This window comes from Labeo rohita, chromosome 5 (assembly GCF_022985175.1).
Source record: "Labeo rohita strain BAU-BD-2019 chromosome 5, IGBB_LRoh.1.0, whole genome shotgun sequence".
NCBI lineage: Eukaryota > Metazoa > Chordata > Actinopteri > Cypriniformes > Cyprinidae > Labeo > Labeo rohita.
In genome coordinates, this window is record NC_066873.1 from 45,912,744 (window position 1) to 45,926,390 (window position 13,647).

The 13,647-nt window shown below is 39.2% G+C and overlaps 1 protein-coding gene across 1 annotated transcript in view; it reads right to left on the bottom strand.

Annotated features, from left to right (window-relative positions):
* Positions 1-232: 232 nt before the first annotated feature.
* The window catches only part of LOC127165146 (uncharacterized), a 54,405-nt gene continuing 40,990 nt past the window's right edge, over positions 233-13,647 (bottom strand). Inside the window, exons 23-31 of the mRNA XM_051109463.1 lie at positions 11,430-11,516; positions 11,160-11,273; positions 9,980-10,060; positions 7,981-9,789; positions 6,761-6,934; positions 6,375-6,545; positions 5,153-5,326; positions 848-1,026; positions 233-490 (exon numbers count right to left, since the gene is read on the bottom strand). Of these exons, the coding sequence (XP_050965420.1) occupies positions 489-490; positions 848-1,026; positions 5,153-5,326; positions 6,375-6,545; positions 6,761-6,934; positions 7,981-9,789; positions 9,980-10,060; positions 11,160-11,273; positions 11,430-11,516 (2,791 nt within the window). The 3' untranslated portion in view covers positions 233-488. The remainder of the gene's footprint in view (positions 491-847; positions 1,027-5,152; positions 5,327-6,374; positions 6,546-6,760; positions 6,935-7,980; positions 9,790-9,979; positions 10,061-11,159; positions 11,274-11,429; positions 11,517-13,647) is intronic.

Sequence of the window (13,647 nt, forward strand, 5' to 3'; positions counted from 1 at the left end):
TTTGAATGTTAGTCACTATATCGTTTCGCGGAAGGATAAAAATGTTAATTTAAAACAAATATGCCAATAAAATGTTTCAAATTCATATTCATGTCCAGTTTTTTTCCTTATGTGGCAAGTAGCCGTGTAATAAGCGGGATAATGTACAGGCAGCCTGTAGTTATCGCGAAATAAGCCCCTTCAGCGTGATACAAGACCCTCCGCTTCGCGTCGGGTCCTGATCACACTGTCGGGGCTTATTTCTGCGATAACTACCGGCTGCCTGTACATTATCCCTTACATAACACATGATACGTTTCAGTCACTTATTTTCATGGGCCAGAATAAACGGAGAAAGTGATGTAAAGTCACACATGAGACAGTGTGATGCTGTGTGTCTCTGTGTGTTCGGTCTGTGTTGATTGTGTGACTGTGACGTCTCTGTAGCGACTCCTTATTCACCATCAGCTGATCCTGAGGAAACTGGACTGACGTCTAAATACTGAGAATCCTACAATAAAACACACAGACAGTCACATATGAGTATGAGACAATACTGCTATCACACCAGCAGATCCATTTCAGAAAAAACACAGCCATATTAGTATATTCATATTACAGCCAGCGATATGAATGAACAACTGATCATAGATTAATAACAGTAAATGATCAACAACTACTATGACTTACAGACACTGTAAGAGATGAAAATATTCAAATATTCATAAATCAGTCACATAACTGAATTACATACAGTTTATACAGAGACTAAAGTGGAGCTAAATTATTATCTTCTTTCCAATTACACACAGGAGGTCTGTTACTGAACTTGAGTCAATTTAAAAACTTGAAATAAACAAAGACTCACAATGGTCTAACATCTGCAGTTTATAATGTGGATCATCTTTCAAATCAGAGAGCAACTTCACTTTTGATTTTCCTAGACTATTCCCAGAGAGATCCAATTCAGTCAGGTATGAGGGGTTTGATTTCAGAGCTGAAGCCAGAGCAGCACAACCTTCATCTGTGACACCACACTTGCTCAACCTGTAGAGAACAATGACACTTTTGACTCTCTCAAACATGGTCATAAACATCTAAATTTAACCTATTTAAATATAACATATTTTGTGCTAATATATAGAGTTGATACTCCGCTCCTGGAGTCAAACTCCGCTCCTGGAGGATCACTGTCCTGCAGATTTTAGCTCCTACCAGACCTACCTAGAAGTTACTAGTAATGCTGAAGGTCAGGTTTTAAGCAATGTTTTGATTTTCTGTCATGATTGTGAAAACATTTGTCATTGTAGATCATTCCTGCTGCATTACAATTGCAATAGTAACTCACATCATTGTTTGGGGAGAAAACTGGACAATGTAATACTTTTTTCAACTTCTTCTACATGTAAAAACACTAAGGGAAGTGGGTTGAGGAGGTAAAAAAGACAATTAATATTGTCACTGACTAAACCGTTGGTCTATCACTCAATAAGATAATCCTGAGTGTTTTTGGAAGTTTTGTATTTTGTTTGGTTAACACTACCTTTGTGTAGCATCTGGACCAATCAGACATACATTAATTGTTACATTTAAGTCTAGTCAAGTCAAGTCACCTTTATTTATATACCGCCTTTAACAATACAGAATTGTGACAAGGCGGCTAAATTGAAGCCAACAAGCCAGCTATATGCTGGAGCTCTGGAGACAACCCCCAAAGCAACTAACACCCCAAAAGGGCTCAGTTGCCAGGATGACGATCTGATAAGAGGTTATTGCCCAGAGGAATGCACATTTGCCCATGCTACATTTGCCCATAGGAAAGACACAATGCCTATAGAAATAGACTCTTTCCTAGTCATTCACAGGCAAACCTTTCTTTGACCTTCCTATCACACATAGCCCAGGTCATTGTGTACAGTATTACTGCATTTTAATTTTGTCTGTTGTGTTTGTATTTGTCTTTCTACTGTTTTATGCATGCGTTATGATAGATGACTAGTCGTATAACCCACCTATGCCATGTTTGGTCTCTTTGAATTCGTATTTTGATGATCTAAAAGATGGTGTAAATTAGATGTTGATACCTATGCAACATATTAGTGTTTTAAGAAACCTTAGTAGTTTTTGCATCAACACCCAATGGAATTACATATGCAAAATACCATGCTCACAGACAAAGAGTCGTAAACTTTCCCTCCAAAGGTGAAAGTTACCATTGGTTCGTGGACCTCCTGGAGGCACAGCCTCCAGAGAGCTTAAAGGCATCAAACGATTGATCGCCTCCCTCTCCTCACTCATCTGCAACATCTTCTGATTGCTGCCCGTGTGGAGGAATCCACGGGGAGCCTGAGCCGGCACAGGGCGTGCCCGGCGGGCCCGACAGGCCCAACATACAGAGCTGTGGCTCTCGACCACAAAGAGCCAGACAGTTCCACTCAACCCTGGAATTCATCTTCATTACTCGCCTCAGTCAGTCAGTGGTTCTTTTGGAACCTAAGAAGATGAGCTAGAACTCTTCAGGACGTCCCTAAGCACGCGCCAGGCCTTGCGGCCTTGTCTTTCCATTCCCCAAAGATCACAGGACTTCAGCTTGGTCCCTCTCAGCTCTTGGTTCTTCACTTTTCACATGGGAAGAAACTCCCAGTCACCATCGAGTCAGAACATCTTTGGAATTCATCACTCTTCAGACCCGGAAGAACGTGATTGCAATTCCAAAACCACCACTGCTCCAAACCATCAAGACTTTCACCTGAGACTGCATTTGGACACTTGTTCAACGACCAAGTGTATGCAAGTATCGTACATTTAACTAAACAAACAGAGGTTTAGCAAAAGCTGTAGACAGCACTGATGGTTTCACTCAGGTGGCTAACTGACTCTTTTCACAGCTTCATTTCCTTGTCTCTCTCTAACTGCTTCTCACTGACCATTTCCCCATGCATGAGTGATTTCATGTTTGTTTGTTTAGATTAGTTATGTGTTAGTCCTTCGTTAATAAATATTGTGCACAAATTACATGAGTTTTGATTCTGCCTTGAAAATTAATGTCCCTTTATGATTCCGATTCGAGCTGCATGCTCTAATGAAATGGTACTTTAAGAAAGATATTTTCTGTGGCCAAGAAAATATCATTTCTTAGAGTTGATATAAAGATTATACTGAATGTTCACTGGGCGAACAGATTAGTTGATGGAAAAATTTATTCTGCTACAGTTACTACTGGCAGTTGATATAAATAATTGTAATTAATCATAATTAATTGTAATTATTTATACACATTTCCCTTTGAGCTAAAATTCGCTACATTTGCCAGTATGACTCTTACAGTTTTGTGAATTTGCAGAACTTGTACACAGCCACTACAACAATGTTCACAAGCTTGTGACGTGTTGAAATAAATATACAAAAAAACACAATGTGTTTGTCACCTTCTTTTAGCTTGTTGAACACACTTTCATTTGGACATTTCTAGCATGATGGCTGAAGCAGCTGCATCCGGCAAAAGCAAAAAAGGTAAGCAGGTATTTGTATTCATTTCAGTCTCATTAGCGGAGCTGGAGCATGATCCCCAAAAGCCCGGGACATACCAAGCCATCGGTCGGCCATTGCTCAGTAAGCATCTGTCAGGCTAGTTTGTTTGCCATTGGCAAGAGTGAGAACTCTGATTGGACGTTAAGTTTAGCGAACAAGTCAGTGCCCAAGAATTGAAGTGAAAGTAATGAAAACAAGCATGTAAATGAGGAATGGGCAACGTCATTAATGAAGGGCTACTGTCCTGCAGAGTTTAGCTCCAACCCTAATCAAACACACCTGAGGAAGCTCATCAAGGTCCTCAGGATCCCGACAAAATCAGTGAGTTTGATCAGGGTTTGAGCTAAACTCAACAGGGCAGTGGCCCTCCAGGACTGGAATTGAGGAACCTTGCTTTATGGATTAAAGGAAGGTGTAACTGGACATCTTAAGCAGCATCAAGTGTCTGTGATTTATTTGTATATTTGGTTTATACACATTGGGCCTCATTCATGAAACGTGCTTAAATAATTTCTGAGTAATCTACATGTAAAACAGACCTTTCCGAAAACTCTCCTCCGGATTCACAAACGCTTTGTAAACGTCCGACTTGATCATAAAACGTGTATCTTAATAAATTCCAATCATTCATAAACAGGGCGCACATGCACGCTCATTCACAATTAGCATAATCCCCACCTATGAATTACAGCTACGCAAAACACGTGTCCAGGAACGCAATGGAATATCTGGTCTACTTTCTCAGGTTTGGCTCCAGTATACTGCATAAGTGAAAAAAAAAAAACAAGATTAATAGGCCATATGTCTAACAATAAATATTTCATTAACGTGTGTTGACAAAAGAGTTTTTAGCCAGATACAAAAAAATGCCAGGCGCTCTTCTGAAAACAGCCAGCCGGTGGCACAATTGAGAATGCTTTGGTGGCACAGGGTTTTTTCTAGCTGAGGTGCTTTGGTTGCTATGATTAGGATATCCACGGTGGCAACGTATTACTAGCATTTAATGTTTAAGAATTTTACTAAATATAAAAAGTACTAACCAGTATTGACTTCTCTATTTACAGCTGGGTAAATAGTGACAGTGATGAGCACGGTGGTTTACAATTATCAACTCAGCTATAAAAAAAAAATAAATAAATAAAAAAAGAGGGCAAGGGCAAATTAACTTGTAATTTATTATGGCAGTGCATCAAAATTCAGTGTCATCAGATTGCTAAAAAAGAACACAGAACATTTTATACACCATTTACATGTGGTAGGGAGCAGGTGTACATTTCTTTCGTACCAACTAACATTTTGAAAATATGAAAATTTTCATGAATTCGGAAGTTTGCGTCAGAACGGCTGTACAAACGGTTTACACACAAATTCGTTCTGCTCGTGTTTCAGGAATGAGGCCCATTGTTTGTTTTAAATATTGAACAAGCTATATAATTTGGTTATGGGCCATATCAATGATAAACAAGGCAAGCCAAAATGAATATAGAAGTAATCCAATAGTCAGAATACATTAATATATAATTCACTAGATTGTCATCAATAATGAAATACAATTTATAAGTAAGTTAGTGCAAAAAGAGGCTAAACACTTCAAATATACTTTACAATGTGCTTCATGTTTGAGAGTTAAAAATGATCTTACCACAGTTTCTCCAGTTTACAGTGAGGATCCTTCAGTACAACACAGAAACATTTCACACCAGAATCTCCTAGTTTATTCCAAGACAGACTCAGTTCTGTCAGGTGTGAGGGGTTTGATCTCAGAGCTGAAGCCAGAGCAGCACAACCTTTATCTGTGACACCACACAAACTCAACCTGTAGAGAACAATGACACACTCTTCACTCTATCAGATCAGTTTAGCTTAGCTGTGAATCCACGGTGGAATAACCATTAGCCCCTTTACTCATACAATTAAATACCTGCCAGACACTTTATTTCCATTCTTTTAATATTTAACTTCTGTTTAAAGTGAACACATCTCCAAGCTATAATGTACTGGAAAAGAGGGAGATGGATGGGATCAGGAAAAGGTAGATTTGTACTCGGGTTGGTGTCAAAAGCTAAGCTCACTGCCTTTACGCTTTACTCTCTAATCTCAGACATTTTATCTGATGGGCTATGTGCACTACATGTAAACAGATAATCCATTTAAAAGGTTTTTCTATTGCAAAAAAGGGTTAAAAAATGAAAAATAAAATAAAAAAAAAATGATGTTTATCTGCTTAGCCCCAAGGCAACAAGATGTAGGTGACTCATTGTTTACACAGTGCTTCTGCATATGCGTCTATGCCAGAGCACGTTCACACGCCACATGCCGGCTGTTGTAAACTGTTCAGTTTCTTGCACAGACCAATTGTTTCATGTCTAAAGACCTTAGTGTATCGTCACGAGCCGCAGGGTTTAATTAGGTTTAGTCTGTGCATTTTTTTTCGACTCTCAAACCGTGGGTCCCATTGACTGGCGTTATACGATTGACAGACTGCAACAGTTTGAATTAAAAATGTTTGTTTGTGTTCTACTAAAGAAACAAAGTCACCTACATCTTGGATGCCCTGGGGGTAAGCAGATAAACATCACATTTTCATGTTTGGGTGAACTATCCCTTTAAAGCCACACATGTACAAGAAACAAAGTTGGTCACACAATGATTTACTTTCTGTACATTTTGACTGACAGATGATAAGTACTCTATTTGCAAACAATACCTAACTTTTTTATTTTGTCTGACTTGTTTTGTGTTTAGATCTGCCAATGTGTTTAACATTTTTGTTTTGTTTTTGAATGTGTAATCTTGTTTTCAAAATTGTAATTTATTGTGCATTTCACATACAGTATACTTTATAGTGTGTCATATGACTTTACCATAGTTTCTCCAGTTTACAGAGAGGATTCTGTAGTACATGAGAAAGCTGCTTCACTGAATCTCCTAGTTTATTCACAGATAGATCCAGTTGTCTCAGGTGTGAGGGGTTTGATCTCAGAGCTGAAGCCAGAGCAGCAAAACCTTCATCTGTGACACCACAATTATACAACCTGTAGAGAACAATGACACACTCTTTACTCTCTCATATACATTATATCTGTATGTTATGCAAAATATCTGCCTTATATCTGTCTTGACTGATGACACTATTCACTACACAGCATGTGTGAGTCACACTTGGATAGGTTAAATGCAGAGCACAGATTCCTAGTATGGGTCACCATACTTGGCCACACATCACTTCACTTTCACTATATGATCTTACCTCAGTTTCTCCAGTTTACAGTGAGGATCCTCCAGTCCAGCAGAGAGCAGATTCATACTAGAACTTCCTAGTTTATTCAATGACAGATTCAGTTCTCTCAGGTGTGAGGGATTTGATCTCAGAGCTGATGCCAGAGCAGCACAACCTTCATCTGTGAGACCACAATTACTTAACCTGTAGAGAAATGAAAACCATACATGTGAAACGCTATCAAAAAAGCAATCAATATTTTCTGCAATGAACAACTTGCAATTCCAATATAATGAAATCATACCATGAGAAACAATTTTATGGGCAAATTTACAGAAAAAGAAAAATGTTATGACAGGATTAAATCAACATTTATCTGTTAATTGAGTAAAATTGTAAATGTAATTGTATTGTAATTGTGTATTTGTGTTAAAACATGCTGAAGTTGTGTTTGGTCTTGTACTGTATTGCGTTCCTTGTCAGTGTTGTGCGCTTTATTGGCCCTTTGTTTTGATAAAACATTAAAGCGTGTTCAGCTGAATTCAATTACAGTTTTGTCAGACAGGTATAAAAAAGGTTAGTATACTGCGGAAGACCATCGACTCTGCCGAGCAGGGACACCGACAAGGGACATCAAACATGAACAGCCATGAAACTTTTCTTATCACTGCTATGCTGATGACACTCAACTCTATCTCTCATTCCATTCTGATGATCCGACAATAGCTGCTCACATCTCAACATGTCCAACAGACATTTTTTGCTGGATGGAGGACCATTATCTTCAACTCAACCTTGCCAAAACAGAACTTTTTGTGGTTTCAATGAACTTATCACTTCATCACAATTTCACAATCCAGTTAGACACATCAACCATAACTGCTTCAAAAACAACCAGAAACCTTGGAGATGTGATTGATGATCAGCTAAATTTCTCAGACTACATTGCTAAAACTACCCGTTCCTGCAGATCTGCTTTATAGACCTCAGGAAGATCAGGCCATCATCATGCTACACAACTCCCTGTTCAAGCTCTTGTTCTATCCAGGCTGGACTATTGCAATGCTTTCTTGGCAGGTTTTCCAGACAGTTTTATCAAACCTTTACAATTATTACAGAATGTAGCTGCAAGATTAATCTTTGATGAGCCAAAAAGAACGCATGTCACACCTCTGTTCATCAATATGAGCTTTTAACTTTGATTTTCTTAATGTTTTAACAATGAAGTGATTGTTCTCATTGATACTTACTGAACTGATCTGGATTCTTTAATCACAGGCAGCAACTTCTGAAGAACTTTCATGTTTTCAGGCTTATTTGTTACTTTAACAAATTTATCAAGACAAAACTCATTCAGTTCCTCTTCTGATGTCAACAACACAAAAATTACAGCTGACCACTGAGATGAAGAGAGTTTCGCTTCACTTATTCTTCCAGATTTCAGATACTGTTGTATTTCCTCCACTAGTGAACGATCACCCAGTTCATTCAGACAGTGGAACAGATTGATGGATTTCTCTGGAGAGTCAATGATCCTGATCTTCATCTTGATGTGCTCAGCTGTTTTTTCATTGGTGTCAGAGCTGCTTCTTGTCTGTTTCATAAGTCCTTGTAGAAGAATCTGATGAGACTCCACCGAGAAACCCAGAAGGAATCGCAGGAAAAGATCCAGATGTCCATTGTTACTTTGTAGAGCCTCATCCACAGCTTTCTGGTGCAGCTCAGTTAATGAAACATGTTTTGAAGAATTGAGCTTAAACCAGTCCTTTGCTTTAGACCAGAAACTCTGTTTGGTGACTGGCTCAAACACATTTCTGTTGTGGTTTTTCCAGCAAAGGTGCACGTATAGAGCTGCTAGATGTTCCTGAATGCTCAGATGAACAAAACAGAAGACTTTCTCCTGATACAAGCCAAACTCCTCTCTGAAGATCTGAGTGCACAATCCTGAGTACACTGATGCTTCTGTCACATCAATGCCACACTCTCTTAGGTCTTCCTCATAGAAGATCAGGTTGCCTTTCACAAGCTGCTGAAAAGCCACTTTCCCCAGTTTGAGGATCAGGTCTTCATCTGTCACCTTCTTCTCATAGTCTTTCTTATGTTTAATGTTGGTCTGAAGAATCAGGAAATGTGTGTACATTTGAGTGAGAGTCTTAGGAATCTCTCCACTCTCTGCTCGATTCAACATCTTCTCTAGAACAGTGGCTGAGATCCAGCAGAACACTGGGATGTGGCACATGATGTAGAGGCTCCTTGATGACTTCAGGTGTGAGATGATTGTATTGGCCAGACTCTGATCACTGATTCTCTTCCTGAAGTATTCCTCCTTCTGTGGCTCATTGAAGCCTCTTACCTCTGTCACTCGATGGACACACTCAGAGGGGACGAGATAAGCTGCTGCTGGTTTGGAGGTGATCCAGATGAGAGCAGAGGGAAGCAGATTCCCCACAATGAGGCTCATCAGCAGCACATCCACTGAGGCTGATTCACTGACATCACACAACCTCACATCGCTCTGAAAATCTAGAGACAGACGACACTCATCTAGACCATCAAAGATGAACAACACTTTATACTCATCTCTGGATATTTCCAATTCTTTAGATTCAGGGAAACTGACATGAAGAAGATCTGTAAGACTAAGTTTTTTGTCCTTCATCAAGTTGATTTCTCTGAAAGGAAGTGGAAATATGAGCTGGACGTCCTGATTCTCTTTCCCTTCAGCCCAGTCCAGGATGAACTTCTGCACAGAGACTGTTTTTCCAATGCCAGCGACTCCCTTTGTCAGCACAGTTCTGATGGCTTTGTCTTGTCCAGGTAAAGGTCTAAAGATGTCATTGCATTTGATGGCTGTTTCTGCTGTTGCTGCTCTCCTGGATTGTGTCTCAATCTGTCTCACCTCATGCTCATTACTGATCTCTCCACTCTCACTCTCTGTGATGTAGAGCTCTGTGTAGATCTCATTCAGGAGTGTTGGGTTTCTCTGCGTCGTTGTTCCCTCATACAGACGCTCAAACTTCTTCATCAGATTTGATCTAAATGTGTTAAGGACTTCATGTCTAGAAAATTAAAGTACCACATTATTACATGAGTTACCGAGGTAAATGTACAGTTTTTTTTTTGTTTGTTTGTTTTCTGTGTTACAAGACACTGAACATATCATAGGGTTTATTAAATGTCACAGTTATAAATTACGTATTTGAATATTGTATGATGATGCATTGCATTAAGAAAAATCCCAGAGTTTACCTTACACCAGGATACATGCTGTCTTGTGGTTGATTCATAGACTGGTCATATTTCTTACAGACGGGTTTTGTTACAACTGGTCTGGGTGACAAGATTGACCTCAATCAAGAATCAAACATTGGTGACATTTTTCTCATTACCTTAATAACAGTTTAACAGACTTTATTAAAAATACACTTACTCAAGGTCACAAATGCAAAAAATAAATACCAATTAAATAAATGTAAATAAATACACAAACAGTGTTGGGGAAAGTTAATTTTAAAAGTAATGCATTACAATATTGAGTTACTCCCTTAAAAAGTAACTAATTACGTTACTTAGTTACTTTTTATGGAAAGTAATGCATTACTTTACTTTTGCGTTACTTTTTAAATCTAGGGAAGGGCTTGATTGTTTGTTTTTAATATAAAAGTTCTATTTTTGGCAAATGTAAAAGCCTTTTCACACCAAAAGCCTCAGGCTTTGAGGAAAGTTAAATTCATGTCTGTACAGTAGACCGCAGAAGAAAAAATATTTCTTCAGCAATATAAAAAAAGGAAAACAAATGTTAGATTATCTTCAGTAATTTTTGCTTATTAGTATGGTTGAATTGGATCAATGAAGGTCAGCAGCAAAGACATCTGTTAATAAAATGGGATTAAATGCATGAAGGATATTTGTATTATTTGACATTTAATTATTGCAGGTTTGTGTCATATTCTGAGTTAATTTCACTGTTTTTATTCATTTTGAGGAATACTTAATCTGTTTTGTGTGAGTGAGATGGATTAACGCATGTTCACATTTATTCTAGAACTAACATCTTACTCCCGATTTCTCTCAACATGAGGACAGGAGAGCTTTTAATCAATAAATGGGGGGAATATTAACTGGTGTTACTTATTTGAAAAAAGTAACTCAGATATTTTCTTGTCAATTAAAAAGTAATGCGTTACTTTACTAGTTACTTGGAAAAAGTAATAATATTACGTAACTTGCGTTACTTGTAATGCGTTACCCCCAACACTGTACATAAATAATTCTACTCTGCTCTATATCTGCTAGTTGTCATTAGATTTACTGCATTTCCTAGCCAGGTTTCTGCTCGTATTCATGTATTATAGTGCTGTTTAATTATGACAGTCTAATTTAAAATGTCTTACAATAATCATATCTTTTAGAAAAAAAAATGTAATACTTGAGGTTAAATTTTGTGTCATCACTCTTAAAATCGACTGGACGATACAAAGAATTGTCACTCCTCATAGACACACAGCTGGGCTCTGGTTCTGATTTCTTCTGGTGAACTAAACTGTAACAGAGAGAGATTGAAGGTACACTAAGTATTTTCATAGATGAGTCTGTCTGTGTGAGCAAATGTTAAAATATCAGATGAAATAATGAAATAATCACATGATAAAACACCATAATAAATATTTCATTTATGTCTGTTAATGAAATATTGTACCTGAAATGTTGTGGATGACCTATAGACTCATCACTCTTCATAAACACACAGCTGGGCTCTGCTTCTGATCTCTTCTGATCAACTGAACTGTGACAAGGAATCCTTTGAATTACTGTATTAATATTAACTTTAGATTTAAAAATATATATATATATATATGATCTATTTATTTTTATTATGTTGATACAGAAACCATAAACTAAGGTTCTCTCATAAACTATCTGCCATAATAACTAATATGAATACCATAATAACATGAATACCTAGTATAAAACAAAAACACGCACTGAACTATTTCTTGCCATTTCTTGCACTGCTTTTGGCGTTTCAGTTTGGCAAAACTTTTAATTAAGACTGTCTTTTTATGTAATTAAAAAGGGGAAGATGCAAACCATGTCCTGTGCTTCATGGATATGAGGAGCTGGAGATGGCCAATCAGCTTACCTCATACTACTGTCATTTTGATAGTGGAGGTGGTGATGCTACTCCAGTGTTTTCGGTATTACCTGATATGGATTTTTCAGTTGGTTTTCATATTAATGAAACAGAGGTTAGTCTGTTTGTGGAAATGTCTTATTTTATTCTTTTGAATTGTTACCATCAGGTCGACGATACTGTGTTCCCAGATGTTCAAAAAATAAGTTAAAATTCTCATTTATTCCCCAAGCAATTAGGTTTTTAAATTCTTCTTCTTCTAGTGGTAGCTGATGGTCAGTTAGACTGGATATTTTAATTAGATTTAATAGTATTAAATTACCAAATGTCATCAAACGTCTGTGTGAGTGCATGCTGCAAACATAATTTCCCTACAGGGATAAATAAATACTGAACTGAACTGAACTGATATACATAAACTATAAAATATGTTAATTTATGCACTGAATACTTGGTCGGCAGCACAAATTACCGCAAATTCCTTGCTCCTAGTACAAAAAACCTAGCACAGCATCAGTAAAGTGTGACATGTAAGCGATCAGCCTGTGGCACTGCTGAGGCACTACTGAGCCTTCAGCTCGTCTGTATATTGTTGGGTCGACTGGATTCGGCTCCATTCTGGCTGTCTGCCATGCGGCAGACGGCCACCACATGGTCAATAAAAGAGCAATTTCTTTCTTCTCTGGGCGTTATTCACAGCGTTTCCGACCCTCCTTGCATCGGCTGGGCGCTGTTTCCTCCAACCAGAACATGCACTGGCACACCCCTTGTGTTCCCCCATGTCCTGACACAGCGAGTTCATTCAGACGATTTCCCTCGCCAGGGAGATCCTTTGATTGGTTCCCACCTAGCGAACTCGCCGAGCAAAACAGCCACTGGTCCTCGGGGCTTCTTACCTCCAGCCGCAGGCCACAGTTCCCCCACTCCAGGTACGTCAGGTGTAAACCCCTAGCGGAGAGTTTTCTAGATTGGCTGAACTTCCCCACCCCCCCCCCTCTGGCTTCTCAGGACCATTCAACTCGGCTATGCGATCCAATTCGCAAGACACCTGCCCAAGAAGGGTGGTGGGCTCAGACCAATCCTAGATCTGAGAATTTTGAATTGGGTCCTTCACAAGCTCCCGTTCAAAATGTTAACCCTCAAACACATCCTCACGTGTGTCAGGGTTCAAGACTGGTTTATGGCTATAGACCTGAAGGACACATACTTTCATGTCTCGATCCTTCCAAGACACAGGCCGTTCCTGCGGTTTGCCTTAGAACGTTGGGCTTACCAGTACAAGGTTCTTCCCTTCAACCTCTCCCTGTCGCCCCGCGTCTTTATGAAGGTTGCAGAGGCTGCCCTTGCCCCCCCTCAGGGAAGTGGGCATTCACATCCTCAATTATCTCGACGACTGGCTGATGCTAGCTTACTCGTGAGATTTTGTTTGCACACACAGGGATGCGGTTCTGAAACCACCTGGCTCTTTGAGACTTTGGATCAACTGGGAAAAGAGCAAACTCTCCCCAGTGCAGAGTATCTCTTTTCTCGGTGTAGAACTGGACTTGGTCAATATGACTGCACATCTTTCCCAAGAGTGCGCACATGCACAATCAGTGCTGAGGTGCGTGAGAGCACTCAGACTCAGAACAGCGGTCCCCTTGAAATACTTTCAGAGGCTCCTGGGGCACATGGTATCCTCAGCCGTGGTCATGCCACTGGGCCTGATGCACATGAGACTAGGGCTGTGACGGTTGCAATGACAACCGTGCCACCGCGGTCTACGGTTGCCACCGGTGGTACT